The sequence below is a fragment of the Hyalella azteca genome, unplaced genomic scaffold (assembly GCF_000764305.2).
Source record: "Hyalella azteca isolate HAZT.00-mixed unplaced genomic scaffold, Hazt_2.0.2 contig1638, whole genome shotgun sequence".
NCBI lineage: Eukaryota > Metazoa > Arthropoda > Malacostraca > Amphipoda > Hyalellidae > Hyalella > Hyalella azteca.
In genome coordinates, this window is record NW_025931942.1 from 1 (window position 1) to 25781 (window position 25781).

At 40.5% G+C, this 25781-nt stretch overlaps 2 protein-coding genes across 2 annotated transcripts; one reads left to right on the top strand and one right to left on the bottom strand.

Moving 5' to 3' along the window:
- The first annotated feature begins 461 nt into the window (after positions 1–461).
- Positions 462–10998, top strand: LOC108674835 (acyl-coenzyme A diphosphatase NUDT19). The gene is made up of 9 exons (XM_018162809.1): positions 462–637; positions 4018–4102; positions 4973–5066; positions 5657–5996; positions 6862–7065; positions 8847–8912; positions 9092–9251; positions 9563–9865; positions 9935–10998. The coding sequence occupies exons 1-8, from the start codon at positions 548–550 to the stop codon at positions 9844–9846; spliced, it is 1323 nt and encodes a 440-aa protein (XP_018018298.1). The 5' UTR covers positions 462–547; the 3' UTR covers positions 9847–9865; positions 9935–10998.
- Positions 10999–11669: 671 nt separating this feature from the next.
- On the bottom strand, positions 11670–25132 carry LOC108674836 (differentially expressed in FDCP 8 homolog B-like; the record flags this gene model as incomplete). Its single annotated transcript, XM_018162810.1, has 6 exons — positions 11670–13173; positions 13936–14157; positions 15084–15189; positions 18850–18862; positions 19190–19720; positions 24982–25132. Coding segments are annotated over 6 exons (1281 nt in total), but the record flags the coding sequence as incomplete, so codon positions are not given.
- Positions 25133–25781: the final 649 nt, after the last annotated feature.

Consider the following 25781-nt stretch of genomic DNA (forward strand, 5'->3'; position numbering starts at 1 on the left):
TTTAATATGTTCATTTTACGTAATTTAGTATTAAGACATTGCTTGAAACCCTTTATTTCATGAATAATGTTATTATTACAAGAGATCTTTTGTGTTCATCTTCTTTGCTTATATCAGTTATTTGCCTTATTGAACTTGGCCTGTCTGCAGTTCCTTCTTTGCAATTTGTCACAACCCAACCAGAATTCCCATTAATGTGTGCCTCCTCCTAAGACAAATGAGCTACGTTTCATACATGATGTGACCAGTTGGTGGCACCAATGTATTTCAGCCAAAGTACCAATGCTAAGATAAGTCTATGCTTGATAAATGCTTAGCAATACCAAGAGAAAATTGTATATGTGTGGTTCATGAGCATAATTTAGCAATTAACATAAGCACTCACTTGGTGCTCTTTTCAACTAAAGTCTATTTTTTGTGATGCCTAATTTACAAGTTAATACGTACACTGTTTTTTTTACAGTAAGAAAAAATTTAAATTGAGTGCAAATCAACTTGGATTATTCTGTTCCATCAACTTTCTTTTTAAGTGCATCAATTCTCAAAAATGGCTATGGGGTTAGTGAGAAAATCTTCAAGTTTGATACTAATAAGCAAATGTACAGCTGCATTCTCACCAACATACACCCACTGGAAGGTAAATTTTCTTATTATTATTACTTTCTTTAATTGACTCCTTTACTTTACTGTTGCAACTTATGACCTTATGAGAGTTTAGGACTTCCTAGTCCACAGCCCCGCTGATGTTCAATATCTAATTCTAAAATATTTTAGGTCCAAGATACTCATGTTGCCACTTTTGTAATCTGCTTTAAAAGAAGGTGAATGCTGAACCATTTATGCAGCAATCCATAAATATTAAACTGAGCTCTGAATGCTGTACCTAGATATATGTATCCTGAGCTCTGTACGCTGTACCTTGGTATATGTACTCTGAGCTCTGTATGCTGTTCCTAGATATATGTACCCTGAGCTCTGTATGCTGTACCTTGGTATATGTACCGTGAGCTCTGTACACTGTAACTAGATATATGTACCCTGAGCTCTGTATGCTGTACCTAGATATATGTTCCCTGAGCTCTGTATGCTGTACCTAGATATATGTACCCTGAGTTCTGTATGCTGTACCTAGATATATGTACCCTGAGTTCTGTATGCTGTACATACCTAGATATATGTACCCTGAGCTCTGTATGCTGTACATGCCTAGATATATGTACCCTGAGCTCTGTATGCTGTACCTAGATATATGTTCCGTGAGCTCTGGACGCTGTACCTAGATATATGTACCCTGAGCTCTACACTGTACCTAGATGTAAATACCCTGAGCTCTGGACGCTGTATTCTGAATAGGTTGTAGTTGATGGCTTCATTATGTATAGGTATTTGTACTGTTCTGAAGCTGGTGTAAAATAGGTGCAGATGGTAGTTGCCAATTTCACTCAAATGGATAAAAAATTTATTTGATACAGATACTCACTGCTACTCATGTGTGGATCATGCCTGTTCACCAATAACTGTATTTAAATTATAATTAGCTTAAAATGAAAGACAACAGATGGTAGTTGCCAATTTCACTCAAATGGATAAAAAAATTATTTGATACAGATACTCACTGCTACTCATGTATGGATCATGCCTGTTCACCAATAACTGTATTTAAATTATAATTAGCTTAAAATGAAAGACAAAGAATTCACGATGAGTTGAGTAGTGATGCAATTTAATGAAAGCATCAGTTTGAATAACAATATTTTTCTTTAAAAAAATGTGGCTTTAAAAAAATATTTTTATAGTTTTCACTTAGAAAACTAAATTATAAGAATGTAAACAACTTTCATCTTTTATGAGGACATTAACCTCAGCTCTGAAATATAAATAACAACAATCTAACCATTCATAAACATCATAGATAAATCAAATCAAGTGAACCTGCTTGAAGCCTGATTTTTTTCATGAATGAATGAAATTGCATTCTTCCTAATGAGGTTAATAGTCAAACGATGATAATAAGTGCTTGTGATTATAATGCAACATCCAAATAAATGGGATGATAAATATTGTAATTACTTTGGCAGTAATATTATATTTATATATTTATATGAATTTTAGTAATTGCTAGATGTAAAAATTTATTATGTGGAATACACTGGCATTATTATGAAAAGAATTGTAGAAGTTTTGGTAAATAATTGCTTAACATCTGAACTGACAATGCCATCACATGAAGAAAACAAAATTTTAATTAGTTTACTTTCTAGCGCATTTTCTCATTTATGGAAAAAATGCACTATTGTGCTCGCCATGACCGTCCGTCCGTCTGTCTGTCTGTCTGTCCGTGACCTCAAGTTTTTGTCAATAAGAAAATGCGCTCTCTGTCACTCACTGCAGTAAGTACTGAGTTATATTTTTTAATATAAACTCCTTCAGCTGGAATTAGAGGCATGAAAACTTCATGTTAGACCTTTGCCTTGTTCAGCCATGCAGCTCATGCTCATGATGCCTCAACATGTAGTCTGCACGTATCCCAGAAAACCAAAGAAGTTTAGCCAGAAAGGGAAATATTTCATAAGATTCCAGGAGCCAAATTAAAAAATATAAATACCGTTTGATGAAGGAACTAGAGTAGGTATATATATTTGTTATGAATATTGTTCATTTGATTATTCTTTATTGTCACTTATCAATTCATCTAGGTTATTGGCAACCTCCTCTCTCTCTCACTCTCCACATGCTTTAAAAATATAACTCGGTACTCACTGCAGTGAGTGACAGAGAACGCACTTTCTCATCAACAAAAATGTGAAGTCACTGACAGACAGACAAACGGACATGGCAAGCACAATAGTGCTTTTTTTCCATAAATGAGAAAATGCCTTAAAAATAACGTTTTGAATTCTCAATCACAGCCATATTTTATTCCTCTGACAGACCCAAAATTACTTACAATGTACTCCCTGCCTTTACTCTCACTCTCCCTCCTAATCCAGAATAACTTCCATCGTACATTTCCACATTTCATTTTGTTTTTTTGCACCTCATATTCTATTAACAGGTGCCACACAGTTCATACATCACACCTCCAGCACACACAAGGCACTCATCTTTCATCTCATTCTATCTGTACATGCACCATCAACTTCTCTGCTGTCACAAGACAGTAGGTCTTGTCTCTGCATTCATACTTTAGCATAACTGTAACTATCAGTCCAGAGTAGATAGCTCTGTTGTAGTACTTATTAGTGGGGTAAATACAAAGGCATGATATGATGTAGCTGTGGCTGAGATTGATTTTAAAATTTTGGGTTGCTCCTCTGGTACCTACCTCAGATTTGACAATTTTAGAATTGCTAAATGCTTTGAAATGGAAACCTTATGCTTACTGTTCATACCAACCTATAATTGTTAGCGAGTTTTTGATAATACTCATTAAGAAATTTTTATTGCTAATGAGCTTTTGATAATACTAGTCTCAATAATAATTGAGTTTTATTGTTCCTTTGCATTTTTTTCTGAATTTGGGATTTAATTATGTCAACATAAATTTTGTCTCTATGTTCTAAATACATGTCTTCTATTTTTTGTGCAGCTGTTTATGGAGCCAGTCTTTATTTTTGGCAGGAGTAACCAATGGAATGAACCATCATGATGTGACTGGCTGATTGCCAGCCATTCTTGAGCTAGTACCTAAAATGCAGCATCTTTTTGTCTCATGGTTAATTTACTTTCATAAATTATTAGTATAGGAGTAAATGTAGGTAGGATGCAGTTACGGGTGCATTTTAGGCCAGCCTAGGCTTGAAGATCTGGAATTGGAATTAGATCACAAAATGTTAATAATTTTATCCTTTATCAGTTGCTATATTGTCTATCACAATATTGTTTAAATATTGTGTTTTGTGGGTTTTTATTCAGATTTCACTCCAAGTAAGGTTAAAAAATAATTCAATGATTGTAAAAATACATTAGATAGTTTATTGATAAAATGTATAAAATGTTTCCTCTGGTTCCATCCAGGAGGTTGGTCCAGAAGATTATGCAGTTACACTACTTAAGAGAAGTTCTAAGAGCAAATTTATGCCAGATGCCCTAGTGTTCCCTGGTGAGTATATATGCTGCTGGCTTCTGCAATTTTTTATCTATTATATTTTCCTGTTATTGTCCTATCACTAAGCTAATAATCATATGTTGCAATCTAATATTCCTGCTCAATTTAGAACCCAATTTCACCTTTTTGCATTGGGAGTTTTGAAGCATGTATCGAGAGCATGAGTAGCCCTGGATTGATCATAATGTGGCTGAAGTTTAACCTCTGTTGGGATTAAACTCCCCTATGGATTGGTGGCAAAATATATATGCCTGAAACTTAAAGCTATGCAAAAATGCAAGACAGAAAAAAAATGAACTTGTCCATGAATTTTATGGTTGATGAATACAAAAACATGAAAATGGAATTTTATTAACATGATAATAGAATGATTTTTAGAAAATAGTTACTTTTAAAATAATTGCACAAGATGCATGTCAAGAGTGGTGGTTCCTTTATATTCACACTTTCAAAAGCGCATTGATCATTTGAAACCGAATGAAAACAAAGATAACCTAAAGCAGCTAGCAGATTAAAAAGGGTCCGCAGGTCAGTGAGGATGCGCATCAGGTTTGTATGGAGGCATGGTTATCAGGAGACAAGAGCAAAAACTGCATTTTTGTAAGCAACAGTTGGTTAAGGTGACTATATAAATATGACAAAGACTTTTACTTGATATTGCCAATCTCAGTATTTGAGAAAGAGTAAAACTTCATGGCTGGAAATCCTGATTATGTAATTTTTTCATGCAGAATCATAAGTATGAATTTTATATTCTGGTACCAGATTTTGAGCATTTCATCTAAATATTATTGAAAATATATTTGTGAAAGTTGAATGGTATGTGAAAATTTTTATTATTCAATCGAGTGTTCATGTCCCCAGGAGGTGTTCATGACGTTGCAGACGCAGACCCAGCATGGCTTGAGCTCTTCAGCAAGTGTGAAGTGTCATCTCAGAAAATCAATCAATTATTCAGGTGATACTTTGAAACTATGAGAAGATTTAATTTTATTTTAAATTGCATGATCTGTTATATGTAGTGAGAACACTTTGTTCATAAGCCGTGACAACAATTTCTATTTGTTTAGTGTTGGCCATTAGCATAAGTAACAGTATACAGATTTATCCCTGGCTGTTGTTACTTTCAGCCATGGAATAGCAGCCAAAATATTTATGGTAATTTCTTCATAATGGATATAGCTTATTCTTGCATTTTTTTCTTGGCTATTTTATTATGTTTATACTTCAAGGTGAATATGCATAAATAGCAATTACTTACTTCCTAAGTGCCCAAGGTTTATGTCACAAGACATAAAATATTTTACCCTATCAGAGCAGCCTGTTGTTGTCTGAGCTTCACAATTCCTGCAATTTTGAAATCAAAACAGTCATGGAACTGTTTGATATCATAACTAACATGGAGTCATGATTAACATATTGAGAACAATATTGCATTATTATTATTGCAACCTATTGTTGTTTCTTAGACAGCCTGATGCTCTGCTAGCTTTTTAAAAACAATATTGTAATTATTATAAATTAAACAGGTCTGTTGTTGTTTCTTAGACAGCCTGATGCTCTGCGAGCTGGAACATACAGGAGTCTTGCCAAGCAAATGGAAATGTTGCCAAATCAAACAGAAGACGCGATGATGTTGCCCGAGTTCTCCTTGCGACTCACAGCTCTACGGGAAACTTTTGAAGAGACAGGATTGCTGCTCGCTCGGCCTGTCGTTGCCGGAGTGCCGAGTGATCCCATTGCTTTAACTGAGCACGGGGCATATCCTATCTCAATGAACAGCACATTATCCAACGAAGAGCTTATGAAAACACATACAAGATATGGGGCAGTTATGGGGGAGAACTTGAAGGGATGGCGGGCTGCAGTTAATGCTGAACCTGCAAAGGTGAATGATGTTATTTTAATTGAATTCTGGAATGCAATTTATGTCAAGGGAAAAACAGCAGGGATAAAAACAATGAAACAACTGGTTGCTTTTTAGTAGGCTGAAACATTTTATTAAATGTTTGTTATCAAAATTAAAAATTTTTACTATTCTATCATGTACCTATATGTTTTCATCCTTTTGAGAATGACAAAAATTTGTAATATCTATTTTTTTGAAATGAAGATGAACGTGAATCTTTGAAGTAGATAATTCAATAGAATATAATTGAGTAGGTTGCGAGTGTCAACTATGTTTACTGATGGCTTTTGTGAATCAAAACATACTTTCAGTGACCAAAGCTGTATGTTGAACATGTATTACATAGATATGATGTATTTTCCATACATAAATTCACTAAAATTCAACTTGTACCGTACTCCCGGAGTGGTATAAATAATGAATTTTTTACCTGTGAGGTGAAATTACAAATAAGATATCCCAGCTACTTAGAGGGTATTCATTTCAGCCTTTCCCTATTTCGGGCTTTTCTTTTACTAACCATCATCTTATTTTATTATAACATTCATCTTATTTGGATTGAAATAAGTGAGATTAACAGTTTGCAGAGATGTTTGCGAGCACCCGAGGCACAAAGGGCGCACTGCTGCCGTGGGTGCAGGGGCTTGTCGAACTATACATCTTATTTTGTTATAACATTCATCTTATTTTATATAACATTAGGTTATAACAAATAACAGCACCTGTAGGGTAGCTGGGGCGGGGGCTGTAAGTACCTTTTACATTCATCTCATTTTATTATAACATTCATCTTATTTTATTATAACATTAATCTTTTTTGGATTGAAATAAATGAGATTAACAGTTTGCAGAGATGTTTGCGAGCACCCGAGGCATGAAGGGCGCACTGCTGCCGTGGGTGGAGGGGCTGGTGGAGTGGTGGGCATGGTTGACGCCCATCACCTACCTGACGGCGCGCTACGACACGATGTTCTACACGGCGCTCCTGCCGCACCTCGAGCTCCTGCCTCACATGATGTCCGCCTGCAGCGAGAGCTCGCAGCTCCTTGTGGGTGGTCAATAAATTCTGGCCTTTTTCATTTGCTGGAATTTAAATTATTTATATTCTGGCCCTTTTTCATTTGCTGAAATTCCAATTAATTAAATTCTGACCCTTTTTTTTACATGCTGAAATTTAAATTATTTAATTTCAAATAAGATATTCCAGCTACTTGTGGGTGGTCATTAGATTCTGGCCTTTTTCATTTGATGAAATTTAAATTATTTAATTTTAAATAAGATAGCCCAGCTACTCGGGGGTGGTCATTAGATTCTGGACTTTTTCATTTGCTGGAATTTAAATTATTTAATTTTAAATAAGATATCCCAGCTACTCGGGGGTATTCATTTTAGTCTTTTCTTAATTCAGGCCTTTCTTTCACTAGCTGAAATTCCAATTATGTCATTTCAATTATAACGTCAATGCTCCCATTAAGTCCTCATTTTTAGGCTTTGCCTAATTAAAGCTCGTCTTTCGCTCACTGAGACTTTTATTGTGTCATCTGATGATCTGTGGCGAGATATTTAAACTATGGTGGTGCAGTGGTGAGACTCAGTCTCTCGCACCCAGCGCCCGGGTTCTCTGTCTCTCGCACCCAGCGCCCGGGATCTCTGTTTCTCGCACCCAGCGCCCGGGTTCGAGTCCCACTGAGGACAAGTTCTTCCGGGAAGCTTAGCTCATGGTCAACTCATCCATTCATACAACTCTGGTTGATAAATGAGTACCTGGCTTGTCCAGGGTGTTGTGTAAAGCGATAAAATGGTTCTGGCGGGTCAGCGAACCAGTGATGGTCGTGGAACTACCAGTGGCACCAAGTGCCCGGAAAAACTGACGTATCACTCCCCCTCTAGTCGCCATTACCAGGATGGGCAATTACAACAACAGATATTTAAACTTTTGCATGCAATTCTTCTCTTTAAGAGCCCACGTATTGACGTCAGTTTAACACGTTGGAGGGCATCAGGCTCCTGAACTTCCCGAGTTATTGTGCACAAGCGCCCAACTGCGGCTCATCTGTCCCTCATTTGTTGCTGTCTCTCCCTTCTTTGTTGCTGTTGCTGTCTCCCTTCTTTGTTGCTGTTGCTGTCTGTCCCTTCTTTGTTGCTTTCTGTATCTTCTTTGTTGCTGTTGCTGTCTCTCCCTTCTTTGTTGCTGTTGCTGTCTGTCCCTTCTTTGTTGTTTTCTGTCCCTTCTTTGTTGCTGTTGCTGTCTCTTAATCCATGACCCTCAAGGCTTAAATGGTTTCGCGGCCATGACATCCCAGGGCACGATATCACGCGATACAGTAGAATGGATGATCTTTCATGTATTGCTTGATTGGTAAGCCGTAGTAAATTCTACATCAAGAGACCGACTGACTTTCTGATGCTTTTATTACCACTTAAGCAATACTTGGACTAGAGTTTAGTTAACATAGAAGAAGGTAAGTAGGCACTAGTACGACTATAGCCAGTCGTGCTAGTGCCGACGACCTGCCGGGTACTAGCCTTATGGCAGATTGTTGGCAGGTGGTACACTAACTTTTGTGCCGTGGCAGGTGGTACACTAACTTTTGTGCGGTGGCAGGTGGTACACTAACTTTTGTGCCGTGGCAGGTAACTACTGTACCGTGGCAGGTGGTACACTAACTTTTGTACCGTGGCAGGTGGTACACTAACTACTGTACCGTGGCAGGTGGTACACTAACTTTTGTGCCGTGGCAGGTGGTACACTAACTTTTGTGCCGTGGCAGCTGGTACACTAACTTTTGTGCCGTGGCAGGTGGTACACTAACTACTGTACCGTGGCAGGTGGTGCGACCGTCTGCTGCAGTGCAGGATCATCAGTGTGGCAGTTCATGGCTCGCTCCTCCGCAGGTTTGTCCTCTTCAAATATAAAAAAAAAATCCACCTGAAATTTTAAAATTTTCTTCACTATTCAATCATTGTTTACGACGTAAATTAGAACAATGTCAATAAGTACCTATATTACTATTAAAGCTCATCACCTCCTGAAGCATTTATAATATTTATTATTAATTTAATGTTAACTGCAGCTGTACGAGTTCGGTCGTCTCGCGCGCTTCAGGAGTCTGGCGGAGGTGGCGGCGCACGTCGCCAGCAGGACGGGCGCCGGGGCGCGCGTCGCGGCCGCCGTGCACACGTGGACGCCGCAGGTGTACAAGAGCCTCGACAGCTTCATCACCACGCTGCCTGGTACTTTTAGTGATGCTTCTTCTGCTTTTAAAGTGACTTTTTAGAGCATTTTCTCTTTTATGGAGAAAAGGCGCTATTGTGCTCGTCATGTCCGTCCGTCTGTGACCACGTTTTCGCCGACGAGATTGTTCTTCGATTTCGTATTGTTTTATTATTTCTGTCACTCACTGCTGTGAGTACTGAGTTATATTTTTTGTTAATACTTCTTCTGTTGTGTAATTATGCTAGCAAATTTTCATATTCAAAGATTTTTTGCATGTATTTTCTTCTAGGCAGCAACTAATCATTGCGTGTCGATGTTGTCTTGGCAGGGGACGAGTTGTACGACCGCAACTACACGCTGGACGCCGATGGATCAGCGCCGCTACTGCATTGTTCCAGCGCCGACCTGCGCAGCGCCTGCGCCGACGACCTGCCGAAACTCACGCGCTCGCCGGCCGACGCGCAGGCTGCGCTGCGCGACGCCCAACGCAGACCCAGCGTTCCCCTCAACAGAGTCGAGTCAAACAAGAGACTTCATTGCTCCTTCGTCACCAATACCAACACTGATCATGGTCAGGTCACGCCTGTGGACATCTGCGGCTCTTTGTCCTAAACAAACTATCCCAGAAGAGGTTTATACGACGTTTAGTATTTATACTAATGTCAATCGCCGGAGGGTTCTAGACATTATCCCTGAAGAGGTTTTATACGATGTTTTATACTAATGTCAATCGCCGGAGGGTTCTAGACATTATCACAGAAAATATGCGAGAATAAAATGAAAACTCGACTTAAGTACAAGTTATAAAGATAACAAGGTCGTGACCGAGCTCAAAACAAGAGAGCTTTGTTTTAATTTTAAAATGTTGAGATGAAGCCGACGTATAAATGATGTATATAGATAGGTATGTGACCCAGAGAAGAATTATTGCGCCTATAGTTTTGGTTGTGCCAAAAGGAATGTTGCAAAAGGAACGTGAAAATATTTTAGCAAAAAATTTAATAATCTATATTTTACTCTGTTTATTGTAATATTTTTCGTACATCATGTACATGTCACGATTACGCAAGCATTCGCAACTCGATAGAAAATTACGTGTATATTTCGTAATCTTAAGTCAGTAAGATAAAAACGCCTTTCGTTTGAGAGTGAATAAATGTGCAGGTAAATGAGCCTCAGGCGAGAACGTTATGATTGTAGTCTAGTAGCTTGAAGCTCAAACCTTGTGAGGACAACATGTTGTTATCACCTAGCAATATCCATACATCTATCTGGCCGTTGATCTTCCTGTTATCGTTATCATAATGTTTCATTGTTATTGGTTCATAATATTTATTGTTCATAAGATTTATGTTGTTCACTGTTATATTATTTCATAATATTTATGTGGGAAAGTTAAAGACGAGATCCTATCTAATATGTAAAATATGGGTTTCAGGTTTTTTATACAATTAGAATACAAAAGGTTTATTGTTATTTACGTGATTAGGGATGACGGGAATACCAGGATTGGGTTTCCAAAATTGCAGGAATTAACAAGTTTTGGTAATGCCGGGTTAAAATCTCAATTTTTTCCAATAATTGTCCGACAGGTTTTCTCTACCATGTCATTATAGTTCTTAGAGCATCGAATTTGCGTAGTAATTGTTGAACAAACAAATACGCTACGAAACCTGAAGAATACGGATAATCTTGAAATCGGATAGTAATTGGATGCAATCAATTGATAATATATATTTTTGTAATAAAATTTGTCTTAAGATATGATTTGGAATTCTTTAATTAGGTTTTATAATATCTATAATTCGACAACCCTCCTTTCTTTCCTTGACGGATTACATCCGTTATGTGCGCTGCGGTCTAACTGTGTCAGACAACACTGGTCTCGTAACTCAGAGAAGAAAATAAATTATAGCGTGAAAAAGTTAACGTTAACGTAGGTGGCGGGGTGCAAGTAATCGAGGCAATAACGGAAAGCAAGAAAATGCGCATCTATGAATAAGCTCGCTGAGCCGCCATTAGCGACATTCAATTTAACTATCTACCGCCGTATGACACTCTACGAGAACATAAATTTTAACTTACATGGAGTGTAGCTAGCAACCTGAGGACGTTTGTACGCAACAGAGAACATTTTAAAGTTGTCGTACGTGGCGGCAAATTATACGTAAACTATTGAGTGTAGCAACCTGAGGACGTTTGTACGCAACAGAGAACATTTTAAAGTTGTCGTACATTGCGACAACCATCAGAGCAAGTCATTTTGCCCTCACTAGCAACGTATCCTTTTCTGAAGTAGGTGCGTGACAATATTGCTCCGGTTACTCATGTCCGGCGGTAGAGGGTTAATAGGCAGGAAACGGAAATGCCCATGAAATTTATGTCAGAAACTATCAGGGCAGAGTATCGAGACGAGAGTTCGTAGCCTATTCGTAGCCTAAAACGAAGATAACGTCCACAACGATACGACACAACGAATATGCGGACGCGCCTTATCTTTAACCGGCATCACGGAGACGACGCCACGCTAAAGAATGCCGACTCGTCCTGAAACGAGCAGTTTTTAAAAATTCCTTTTCCCAAACGAAGGTCGAACTAAATGGTCGGTGGGTCTCCAGGATTCCGCGAGTCACAGCGCAGTAATGCTATAAGGTATATTTGAGCCCCGCTGTTGTTGTACATGGATTAGAAAGCTATAGATCATCCCAAGCCCTGATCATCTTTTCCTCCGTGCCTTGTGAGCCTGAAGAATGAGAGAGAAAAAGCATCAACAAATTCCAATGGCATTGATAAACAATCTTGGTTTCGGAATCTTTCGAGACTGCAAAGAAATTGGATTCTGGTGACATGAAAAATCGCTCGACCACACAAGATCTGTTCAATATTATGTTGAACAAGTTCACGTCAGAAACCGCTGCTCTCTTTTACCATTTACGCTTTGACCTGCCGTTAACACAACTAAATACGAAATTAATTGATTATTTTTACAAGAAATTGAACATAGAAGTGGAAGTTCAGAGTTTCATTTCAGCATATAAGATTATTCAGATTTAGTTACGCGAGACTCGTAGACAGTTAAGAACCTGTTAAGAACGGTACGTGTGTTAGTCTGTTAAGAACGCGCGGTACGTTACAGCACGTGTACGTTCGACACTGCAGTTTCGAGGCTTCGAAATTTCAATTTAATATAAGTAGCGTAAAGTACGTAAATGAAGTGAAAGCATGGCACCAAATATTTCTTCTCGTCAGGTAGCACGGCTCGCACGTCGCCTGCATAAGTTATCAGCTCTGACAAGGACTAGTTAGGCGTTAATAAATTAGTCAAAGCAAATTTTCTAGCAGTCGGAACACAGAAATTCCTTAGCGGAACTCGTGTCTAAATTATTTCGAGCATAAGCTCTGATGAAACACTCAATAAAAAATACGCGCAACCATGAGCTGTAAGTTTCCTCATAGACTGGACAGATCGAAGATGAGTTAAATTTCTTATGAATAGAACGCTCTCAATGAATATGAAGATGAAGAATAAACTGAGAATTACGAACAATAGAATGTCATCTTGACATTATTCATAATATCTTCTATAGGCCTCGAATTGCATAGTTCTTAGAACCAACGAAATTTATCACAGTAAGAACTAGAGAGAAGCGAATAGAAGCTACGGGAAAATAACGTCCTGTGTCAGCAGACGTTATTCCTGGCGAGCTGCTGCCTCTTCTGCACTACGGGCGCCGCAAGATCGGCCAAGGCCCCGATGATGGAAGCTTCTCCTCTGCGCCCCTGCATCTCACACTTGGCACAGCATCGCTGTACGATGTAGCACTCGCTGTGCATCACTGCAAAGCATGCACTGCACTGCACAGCTCGCTGCTCGAACGGGTACAGGATGTCGTCCTTGTCTTTGCAGTTGAGGCAAATGTGACCGCGTCCTTGACAAGCCTGCACAGAGACAAAGAAATAATAAACAATCATCGCAATGATAGATGATGTAGAGATGCTACAATTCAAGCAATTGACGTAACAATTTTTCATCATGGACTCATGGAGTAACAGAAATCACGCATAAGGAAATCCAACCTACAATTGTGAATATAATGAAATGTCATAAAGAAACATCCGTCATCCTCTCCTCAGACTGATAAGCTTAACAGGGAACCGGCGAGCCAGCTTCCTTCATAATATTAGACTATAATATTTCTACATCAAAGCACGCGGAAAGTTCTGCGTCCGAGGAACGTTCTGAGGAAAATATTAAAAAAAATGTAAGGCTTCGGGTCCCCCTTTCGGAGGACGGGGAAAGATTTGCTGTCGATTTGGGCCCGTATCCGGGCCGCGCTCCAACCGCAAGCAGGCCGACAGCATTTTTTGCCCACATCCGTGTCGGTGGGGACCTTTGGACAGACCCCGCAGACGCCGCGACGCGGGGCTGCCTTCCCGCTGGGGCGACCGACTTGGCTGGCCCCAAAACTAGGTCTAGGCACTACCTCGCGCCGTGATCGAGGCGGGGAGGGTCAACAACAACAACCTTTGGACAGACCCCGTGAACGCCGCGAGGCTGCTGGCCCGCTGGGGCGACCGACTTGGCTGGCCCCAGAACTGGGTCTAGGTCCCTACCTCGCGTCGTGATCGAGGCGGGGAGGGTCAACAGCAACAGTAAAAATTGTATAAATATTTCCGCGGCCACGGATGACGATGTCTAACCTGACACTGTGTGCGTATGTGAAGGTCGAACTCGTTATGAACGGCCTGCAGCTGAGGGAGCAGCAGGCCAGCGTGCAGGTCGCAGAGGTCCTGCAGGCTGTAGAGGTGAGGGCAGTCCACGAAGTGCTGACGGGACGCAAGCTTGTGCAGGAGACGGTCCTGTACGGCGGTCCTGCAGGAGCACAAATACTGCTTCATCAGCAGCAGATCCTCCCGCAGCTTCTGCAATATAAGAATTACATATCAGTTGAATTAATCTTCATACTAGTGACTTGAAAAATATAGCTCAGTACTCACTGCAGTGAGTGACAGGGAGCGCATTTTCTCGTCGACGAAAACGTGAAGTCACGGACAGACAAACGGACGGACATGACGAGCACAATAGCGCCTTTTTTCCATAAACGAGAAAATGCGCTAAAGAGAGTTCATGTTCCAAGACCTCTGAGAGGTTGGAACGCCACTCGACTGGGCAGCGAATAGTGTATTTGATCTCTTATATCTGCCCCAGGAGCATCAGGTTATTCTCAGGCTTCGTGGAAAACTGACCGGGAACTTCGAAAAAATACTTCAAAAAGAAGGAAATTGATAATCAATTATTCGATTAAATTTCATTATCTTGATGAAGTATAAGCCCGAAGTTGCGTAAAATAAAATTTTCACTTTCGTAGTAAATTATATCCCATGAAAAATTCGTATACGATGCACGAAAATTGAATCCGACCAAATTGTTTCCACCCACGTTCTATTTAAGTCCAGTGACACTGAATGATGCTCAAAGATAGAAAGTTTAACTACATACAACTTCCCTATATCGCTGTTCTCTCTCATTTATTATCGGGCTCTGAAGAACAGGGCCTATACTTTCAAAAGAGGTAAGAGATCGTAAGTTCATCAGCCAATCATTGACGGGCTTTCAAGCAAAATCCACCAATCATAGACAAGAAAATCGAGCGTAAGTACTTACGTTCACTTAGCGAGTTTTGAAAGTATGGCCCAAGTCACGTTAGGTTGCGGTGACTTCGCCTTGCCTCAGGCAGGGAGCTTCTAAGTTCCAACATCAGGAGTCTTCAAACAAATTATAAAGAAAACCTCACCTGTTAATTGGAATAGTGAATTATTATAAATAAATATAAATAAATAAACCTCACCTTGACCTCGCAGAGCTCCTGCAGCAGCGTGAACAGCTGTGGGTTGAGCTGCCGTAGATCCAGCAGCGGCTTACGGCAGCAGAACTGCAGCAGCTGTAAGGCGCATCTGTAAAATGAAACACTTGTCACTCGACTATCCGTATAGGCACTTGTGTTTAATCAAACATTCAAGTCTACATATTGAATTTTGTGCCTTTTCGCGTTGAACCAGGAACCAAAACTTATTTCCGTCCTCGTGCAGACATAAAACCATTTCTAAGTACTAATTAGCCGTTCCAAATGCCATTAAAGTTCACATATTTACGCTTACTATAGAATTTCAATAATTATCCAAAGAAATCGGTGCAGCGCGACCAGTTCTCATTAAAGTTAGCGAGTGGCTAACGTCAGAANACAAGATAAACAAACCTCGAAACATCCCTAACCAAATGAATTACTAACATTGCGCAAGAAATGTTCGTTATTCATTACGAGCATTTAATCTATTATTAACATTAACATTTATTAATTTAACAAATATTCGTAAACAAATAACTCGGAGGCGAGAAATAGTAAATACTCATCAAGAATAGCCACTAACGTAAGTAAAGTTTGATAAAGAAAAATTGTTAGCTTTAGTTACTAGTTCGCGCCATGCACGGTCATCACTAACTTGGCTGTAATTAATTAGTCAGCTGACGAAACTCAAGGAACAACGAAAGAATAAATTACAGGAAAGACGCCCGACGTCTCGAAATAAAGTCTCCAGCGCTGTGGTCTGAGCCAATAAACGGACTGATGGCGGCCGTTGCGGACGTGTTAGGAAGCAAAAAAAAAAGAAAAAGACCACAGATTTCAATAACGAATCAAATGGAACATGCGACGCTGGATTCAGATGCAGAAGCATACATCGCACAACCCACGGCTAATGACAATGATTAAAGAAAAATACTTAATTGAACACGACAAAGCCGGTTACAATTGTAAGTCATTCACAGGAGCACGTAAAATTATTCACAGACGCGAGTAAAATTTGATACCACCAGCACTTTGGCTTCGCAAGGCTCCCACGAGAAGCTCTGAGACCTCGCAAAACTGTAATTCTCTTCCAGCTACACTGTTAGAAAAAACGGTGAAAAAAAGGTCCCACCGGCGTTCTAGTGGCCGGTCGCCCCGTGAAAATAAACGGTTTCTCCGTTATTATCAGATGTTTTACGGTTTTCTAGTGTAAAATTAGAATAAAAAAGGCGACGCGATGTTTCTTTTCACGTTCCGACCGGCCACTGAAACGCCGGTAATACCGTTAACGGTAATTTTTCTAACAGTGTATCGGGAACAGTGAATAACACCGTGTGACGTACCACTACAATATTTATATAGGTAACACCAATAAGTACCAAGAGCAGAGCTGAGCTGGTAGAAAGATCTTCCGAGACTGGATCGCACATCGTAACGTATCAAGCTCGCGCAGGATTGATAATTCTCCCATAATATGCATTCATGAATTCTTCGAATATTTCTGTCTAGAATTCTAGGCGCTGCTTTGAAAGGAAAGGCAGCCAGAAAAAGATATTGTGTCTCTGATTGTTGGTTTTGGCTGCGACAACGCGGCACACTTACAGCAGGATCAAGCTTGGGTATTGAGACGCCGAACACACGCACTTAACTTGAAGAACTTTAATTTAAAAGGACACTAAAGAGAAAGCCTCATGCAACAGTTAGATTACGCAATAAGCATCGTAATAATCCGGCAGACAAAGACATTTACTGAATAAATTTTAAACGATTAGATTCGTCATGCAGATGAAAGATGCAATTAATATACTTGGGAAATGATGCCTAACATTGAACTGAAAAGCAATCCTTGAGATTAGTGCCACTGATGATGAACCCCGTATGATTAAATAGACTCGGGAATATCTAATTAAACGTAATAATAAAGACGTAGTTTTAATTGGGGCCGAGGAATACAAATAAAATCGCGCATGGAGAGAAGAGGTGTGTGCCTCAACCTGAGGGATCCCTTCAGATGCCAATAAAAATAAATTAATTCCACAGCTTTTAAAACATTTAATACTTCAGATATGGACGTGAATTTGATGTAACTCCTTAACACGAAGCTGGATTTATAATAAAAGTATCAGGTCCCAAATTATAAAAATTACAACCGACAGTATAACAACTCAATGAAGTTTATGAGCAGAACAGAATTGATCACCAGATGAGAGTCTACGAAGAATAGAATTTTTTCTGATGGTACAGAAAAATAAATTAGAAGGATCATGAAGATTCAGATGAAACAATACAAACAAATTAAAACTAACAATGAATTCAACACAAAATAACTGTCGGTCATATTTTTAAAATGTGTTATTGGGCTTACATTGCCATTCGGCGGCCATTTTTTTAAATCTTAAATTTGACACCCTTCCACTACTTGCATTTTAGAGGATTTTTTGTATGTTGATTCTATTGCCCTTCGGGAGCATTGGTGAAAAAATCATTTCTTTTGCTATTTGTTCCGGGTCAAACCCTATTTTTCCTGGACTATTATGAGAAGGGTTGGCCGATCTGAGTCATACCGAGATCGGAATATGGGGCCATGCTTTCAAAACTCGCTAAGTGAACTTAAGTACTTGCGCTCTATTTTCTTGTCTATGATTGGTGGATTTGGCTTGAAAGGCCGTCAATGATTGGCGGATGAACTTACGATCTCTTAACTTTTTTTGAAAGTATGGGCCCTGGCGTCGCGAGTTGCAGTGCAAAAAACCTCCGCTTTAACACCATCGAGTGAAGAATATGGCGAGTGGTGTCCCTTTATTCCATTGTATACCCTTACTGATAAGATCTATCCAGGCAAAAGAGTGTAACAATATAGCAGCACAGTGTAGTACAGTCGGCGACATCTCTTAGCTATTGTATTATGCAAACTGTATATACCATATATTGGCTATTGCATGAACAACGCGTGTAAGTAGCGGGTGAGTGACGAAGGAAAGCTTCATTTCACCAGACGGCATTTGTGATGAAGCGAACAAAAAAAGAACCAAAGAGTAGTTCTGGAAGAAAAAGTTTCTGATTGTGTGGGGTTGTGGTGGCAGTGCATGAACAAAAATCTCGACTGAGTGAAGATCAAAAGTTCAAAATCGAAAGTGAAGATCAAAATCAAAAGTGAGTGCAGATCAAAAAGTGAGGATGGTGCAGCCAGGCAGCGAGTTACCAAAGCAAGCACCCGGCAGCCAAGAAACCATTATTAAGTGAATATTATTGACCACGATTACTGATGCGGTATAAAGCCATAGCGATAATATTTATCAGATTCTACTAGAAACACGACCACGTCAACGGGAAGGAACACGTATAAAATTGAATTTATTATATAGAAAGTTGCGCAAACTAGACGAGGTCGGGGCNGCATTGAAAATACGACAGAATTTCAATGCCAACATAACAGACAGCCTCCACAAATGCGAGAAGTAAATAATTTAGAACAATTCCCTCGATGTTTTTTAGGATTTACACATTTTGAGGGCCTCGGAATACTGTTTCATGAAAAAATGAAGGCCTCTTTTTCAAGTGCACGAGATAGAATGAAATGTCCTTACATTAGCCGTCGCTCACAGAAATTGTGATCGGTTCTAGGAATAAATTTAAATATTAACCCATTTAAACATCTAACTAATTCTACCTTTAAAATAACAGAATATTACATCGTGAATATAAATTTTCAAAACTACCACTCAATTCGATCGGCTGTTATGCAAAGATCTATAGAAATTTCACTAACCCGAAGGCCCAGCCTGAGGAAAAATTAAACAAAAATCTAAGCATAGCAGAACTCTGCGGAAGGCTCAGCCTGCGTAAAAATTCAACAAAAATCTTAGCATAGCTGCACTGTTAGAAAAAACGGTGAAAAAACGGTCCCACTGGTGTTCTAGTGGCCGGTCGCCCCGTGAAAATAAACTGTTTCGCCGTTTATATCAGACGTATTACGGATTTCTAGTGTTAAATTAGAATAAAAACGGTGACATAATGCTTCTTTTCACGTGCCGACCGGCCACTGAAACGCCGGTAATACCGTTAACGGTAATTTTTCTAACAGTGTGAACTCTGAGTCAGTTACTCACGGTAGGTGATAAGCTGACCACATTCAGCGCATCGGAAGTTCTGGGCGCTGAGTCCCGCCTCGGGGCAGATGCTGGTGACGAGGACGGACATGCGCCCGATGACCACGCGACTCGCAGGACTTTTGCCCTCACGTCTCACGTCGCCTTCGTCAGCAGCTTTGATGGCGAGCTCCTGCAGGACGTGTAAGGGGGACTTGTGGGCCGCAGGTCCACTCTGAATGAAAGACTTTGGGGACCGAACCGATGACTCGAGTGATCCTGAGTCGCTGGACCGATCCGACTTCGAGGAATTAACTCTACAAGATTCACTGCCGGGATCCGACTTGGAGGAGTGAGTCTGGAAGGATTCTCTGGAGACTGTGGAAGGCGAGGCGGGAGGACTTGCAGTGTTTCGAGGACCTAGAGATGAGGATGCAGGATACGAAGGCAGGGAGCGTATGGTGCTCGTAGGAGGCGTTGCGGAGAAGTAGGAGGCGGGACAGTAGCGGCGGATGCCGCGTAAACACGAGCTGTAAACGCGCAGGTTGCAAGCTGGAACAAAGACGCTGGTAAATACGACGCTGGGCTAGAGCTTTATACAGGTTTATTAACATTTTAAATTTATGACTCGGGAAAAGCTTTTCTCATGTTTATGAAAATTTATAATTTATGACTCGGTACTGCTTGCCTGCTTGTGCAGGCAATCTGTTAATTGATGAACGGTTCGGGAATTAAGCGGAAAAATATAACTCAGTACTCACTGCAGTGAGTGACAGAGAGCGCATTTTCTCATCGACGAAAACGTGAAGTCACGGACGGACAGACAGACAGACGGACATGGCGAGCACAATAGTGCATTTTTCCATAAGGGAGAAAATGCGCCAAAAAGAGTGTAGCTGCACTAGGTGCCACTTCGCTGACCATTATTGTGCATGCGATTGTGCGTTAGCCACTCGTACTCTGCCTGTCACGCAATAAACTATTTAGGCACACTGTTAGACGGGAGAGAGGAAATGGACCGTGGAGTGCAGGAGCGAATGCAATTGTTTAATGCTACTGCGCTGGCATCAATCCACGAAAATTTACGACACAAAGAAAGATTGTCTCCACTAAGGCCTGTGATTTAAACTTTAGAGCCTCAGTTCCTAGGCGGAGAGAAGTGCAAGAACAACAAACAAATCAAGTACTATGCCGTGAACCCTGAACCAAACGCAATCGAATACAATGCCGTGTAGGTACCTGGTACCCTGAACCAAACCAATCAAATAAAATGTCGTGTTGTACCCTGAACCAAACAAATCAAATACAATGCCGTGTAGGTACCTGGTACCCTGAACCAAACTAATCAAATAAAATGTCGTGTTGTAATCTGAACCAAACAAATCGAATAAAATTTTATGTACTCTGAACCAAGCAAATCAAATACAATGCCATGTACCCTGAAGCAAACAAATCAAATAAAATGCCATATACCCTGAACAAAACAAATCAAATACAATGCCCAAAATGCATTAACATAACCTCACAGGATGGGTCTTAAGACGTGGCGTTGTCGTGGGTAAAGGTACTCGCCAATTTCAACGTAAACTTGCCCGCAAGATGATCGGGAATTATGAAATTTATGGCGTTGTCGTGAGTAAAGGTACCCGCCAATTTCAAAGTAAATTTGTCCGCAAGATGATCGGGAATTATGAAATTTATGGCGTTGTCGTGGGTAAAGGTACTAGCTAATTTCAACGTAAAATTACCTTCGCAAGATGATCGGGAATGATGAAATTTAAAACTCACATCGTAAGTTTTAAATTTAGTGTGGCTAGAAAGAAACGTTTACAAAGCAGACAGTATAGAAAGTAAATTACATTACGCTTAAGATTTCTGAGGAGCAATAAGGTTACTCGCAAGATAAAAACCAAATCCCACAAGAAAGGATCTTCGGCAACGACGATTTCAGACCTGAATCTTGCCCTGCCTCGACAGCAGCTTCAGACATCTTGGAGTGGAGAAGCTAACATATAAAAATTAATGTTATTCAAAGTAAATGTGTACCTAATGTATCTAATTCCAGAACTTAAAGGGATTCAAACTCGAAATTTAAGGCCCCCCTGAAGTGCCACCAGCATTCGGCACACTAGGGCGCCCTCAGTAACCCAGACTTCGGTCCCTGAGCACCTGCGAGTGCTCCCTGAGCGCAATGAGCGTGTGCACGAGCGCCCTCCTGCGGCCACTGCCAGGGAGCGCGTCTAGGACGAGGTGTCGCAGCCTGGCCTCCAGCGCCGCCACCCGCGCCACCATCTCCTCCTGGGGACGTGGGTGTTACAGTATTATACTCCATTATAATCATCAATTTTTATCCATTTTCTAATATATCTTCACTAAATATCTAAACTAAATTAGACTTGTACACTACAATATCCACAGAGACAAAATATTCTTGTCACTCATTGTTGCATGGCAACAGCAAGGTTCATTTTCGATGTCACGGACATTGAGCATACGCAACCAGCGCCACTCCACGCCCCACCCAACCCACTGGGACGCCCCACCACACCACCCTGCACGTATCGTCTTGGACCCGAGGGCGGGGTGACCTGCCTAGCGACGACTCGGAGACGGAGGACGACGAAAGCGGCACATCAGCGTGACATTAGACAAGGAAGCCCCGATCATAAAGTCATAAGCTCCCTGCACCCACCTTATTGCCGTGGAGCAGGTCCTCGGTGATGCAGAGCTCCCTGCAGATGCTGGTGCGCTCCTCCTCCAGCTCTGCGGCGTCCCCTGACACTTCCTCAGGCACGCTGCACCTGCCGGGGGGAGATGGTGTCAAAACCTGCTCTGTATTTTGATAAATAATTCCCTTTGTTGAAGATAGTGAATAAGTGCACAGCTCAAAGTGAAGAAACGATACAGGAACCTAACAAAATGCTGGACCTTCCTTCATGAAGATGAAAACAACGAAAACATGAAGATGAACAAAGCCCAGGGCTTGATAATCTTGATAAGGCTATTCTCGTCGTCAAGGATTTGGATGACAGTGGAACAAAAGTACCGCACATTTGTCACTCAGTTGGGCAAGCTTACGCACGATGCTGTTGCTTACTTCTTGCTGATAGTATAGGAACAAAGGCGGATAATCTGGGAATGTTCTCATGAACACGTCCAGTCGGCTCTTGAAGGTCCCAATTAAGGGTGAACTCTTCTCATCGTAGTTTTTTTGTTAAGCCGTTCAACAGCCTATCACGAAAAAATATCGATTGTTCCCGCACAGATTGAAAACTTTACCGCAGCACTGTTGCAAAATGGGGTTGGTATTTTGCAAAGTCGCCTTATTCTCTCGTTGCGGTATTTAACAAGTCTAAAGATCTCGCATTCAAAGCTCGTTGCCAGTCCGGTTATTATTTTCCATGTGAACAGAAGAACATACCTATCAATCATACCTACTCTACTCTGCGGGGAGTACAGATCCAGGCATGGAGGGGTTCCACAGCTGGCAGCAGTACTCGAGGGATCACAAGGAACACCACACACTGAGCCACACACCTCCCTGCTTCCCTCTTCCCCATACCTCCACAAGGGTCACCACACACTGAGCCCCATACCTCCATGCATCCCTCTTCCCCATACCTCCCTGCTTCCATCTTTCACATACCTCCCTGCTTCCCTCTTCCCCATACCTCCCTGCTTCCCTCTTCCCCATACCTACATGATTCCCTCTTCCCCATACCTCCCTGCTTCCCTCACCCGGCAGCCAAGAAACCATTATTAAGTGAATATTATTGACCACGATTACTGATGCGGTATAAAGCCATAGCGATAATATTTATCAGATTCTACTAGAAACACGACCACGTCAACGGGAAGGAACACGTATAAAATTGAATTTATTATATAGAAAGTTGCGCAAACTAGACGAGGTCGGGGCATGGACACCAAAGCCATGCAAACAAAGCAAATTGCGAAAATTAAAATTATTGATGAAAGAAAGCTCATAACAAAAATTAGCACAAGCAATGAACGTAATGGAAGAAAACTCATAACAAGAACGGGGGAAAAGGGTTCCAAAAAAACTAAGAGAAGAAAAAACTGATTTGAAGATAACAAGTTTGATTAGAATGAGTTGAAATAGTTTGTGATTAGGTTATTAGGTTGAAGACAATTTATTTAATTCAAATTTTTTATTTAAATTATTTAATTTAATTTTAAGTTGAAAACTGGTTGGGGCTCTGATGGTTATTCAGTTAGTATGTGCCTACGTTTGCGCTTTCGTAAAAACAATAAATTCATGAATTTTTGGCATGTTATATTGTTTTGGAACGTTTTAAATTTTTTCCCTTACAAGGAGCATGCAAACCCAAGAAAATGTGTCAGGGGAAAGTTGAAGCTACAGGCGGGAACTAAAGCGCTTCAGCCAACCTGATATCATTATGTCCATTTCAGCGGCCGAGAGCACCCGACCTGAAACAATGAACTTTGAATTAAATAAAAAAAAAAAGAGGTATTGATGCACTGTGGCATAAATAATAATAAGAAATGAAGCGTGAGCAAACAACATAGAAAAAAATACATAATCACACGACGTTAATGTTTTAACAATTCAACTAACTGAACAGTAGAGCACCGAAAGAAAAATGTGAGTGCACCAAGAACTATGGAAAACGCATCAAAACACTACGTGGTACCACAATAAACCAAATACATGATAAAAGGAAAGAGATAGTAAGTTTCCTTGGCTCAGGGGTTCTTCCTCGAATTCAACGAGAAAACTGACACGTCACCGCACGCATAACCCACACGAAAAAGTCTCATCGCAAAATAATACGAATAAAAAATTAATTTTTACGATTCCGCCCTAAATTGAAGTACCTAATTTTGCACACGCAAGTCAAGTGAGATTCAGTTGAGGTGTAATGTGACAGGAAACCTGGGACCATACTCTCAAAACTCGCTAAGTTAACGCAAGTACTTGCGCTCTATTTTCTTGTCTATGGTTGGTGGATTTTGCTTGAAAGGCCGTCAATGATTGGCTGATGAACTTACGATCTCTTAACTTTTTTTGAAAGTATGGGCCCTGATCACGTAACGCATCAGCCTCACAGCTTAGACCTGCATAGACTTAGCAGTTAATGAGACTCAGTCCAAATAGCGAGTGTATTTAGTGCCCATGCCCAAACTGGGTCACGATGACTCGCATCAAAATCGTGAAAATACGGTATACGCCGAGCGATAGAACTTCAATGCCAATATAATAGACAGCCTCCACAAACGCAGGGAAGTAAATAATTTAGAACAATTCCCTCGATGTTTTTTAGGATTTACACATTTTGAGGGCCTCGGAATACTGTTTCATGAAAAAATGAAGGCCTCTTTTTCAAGTGCACGAGATAGAATGAAATGTNTTAAAGGTCCGTATGCAAGCTTAAAATCTCAGTTCCGCAGGGGAGAAGTGCAAGAACAACAAGCAAATCAAGTAAAATGCCGTGTACGCTGAACCATACAAATCTAATAAAATGCCGTGTACAATGAACCAAACAAATCTAATAAAATGCCGTGTACGCTGAACCATACAAATCTAATAAAATGCCGTGTACAATGAACCAAACAAATCTAATAAAATGCCGTGTACAATGAACCAAACAAATCTAATACAATGCCGTGTAGGTACCTGGTACCCTGAACCAAACTAATCAAATACAATGTCGTGTTGTACCATGATTCCTGAACCAAACCAATCAAATACAATGCCATATACCCTGAACCAAACAAATCAAATAAATAAATAAATCAAATAAACCAAGCAAATCCGTGAGAATAATGACCTGTGCAGACATAGGCGGAGCTGAAGAGATGCCACATGGTGGAGGTGCACACGTCGCACTGAGCGCGAGAACCTGACGCAGGAGCCAACACGTGGCCACACGCAGTCACGCCCCCCATCTGCCCTGCTATTTCTGACAGCTCCTTCACGCTCTGCAATGTTAAGGATGCATTAACATAACCTCACAGGATGGATATTAAGACGTGGCGTTGTCGTGGGTAAAGGTACTCGCCAATTTCAACGTAAATTTGCCCGCAAGATGATCGGGAATTATGAAATTTATGGCGTTGTCGTGGGTAAAGGTACTCGCCAATTTCAACGTAAATTTGTCCGCAAGATGATCGGGAATTATGAAATTTATGGCGTTGTCGTGGGTAAAGGTGCTCGCTAATTTCAACGTAAATTCACCTTCGCAAGATGATCGGGAATTGTGAAATTTATGGCGTTGTCGTGGGTAAAGGTACTAGCTAATTTCAACGTAAATTCACCTTCGCAAGATGATCGGGAATGATGAAATTTAAAACTCACATCGTCTGTCTAAAATTTCGTGGGACTAGAAAGAAATGTTTACAAAGCAGACAGTATTGAAACTAAAGGACATTACGCTCAAGATTTCTGAGGAGCAATAAGGTAACTGGCAGGATAAAATCGAAATGCCACAAAAAAAGGATCTTTGGCAACGACGATTTCAGACCTGAAACTTTCGCTGCCTCGACAGCAGCTTCAGACATCTTGTAGCAGCCGATATATAAAAATTAATGATATTCATAGTAAATGTGTACATAATGTATATAATTCCAG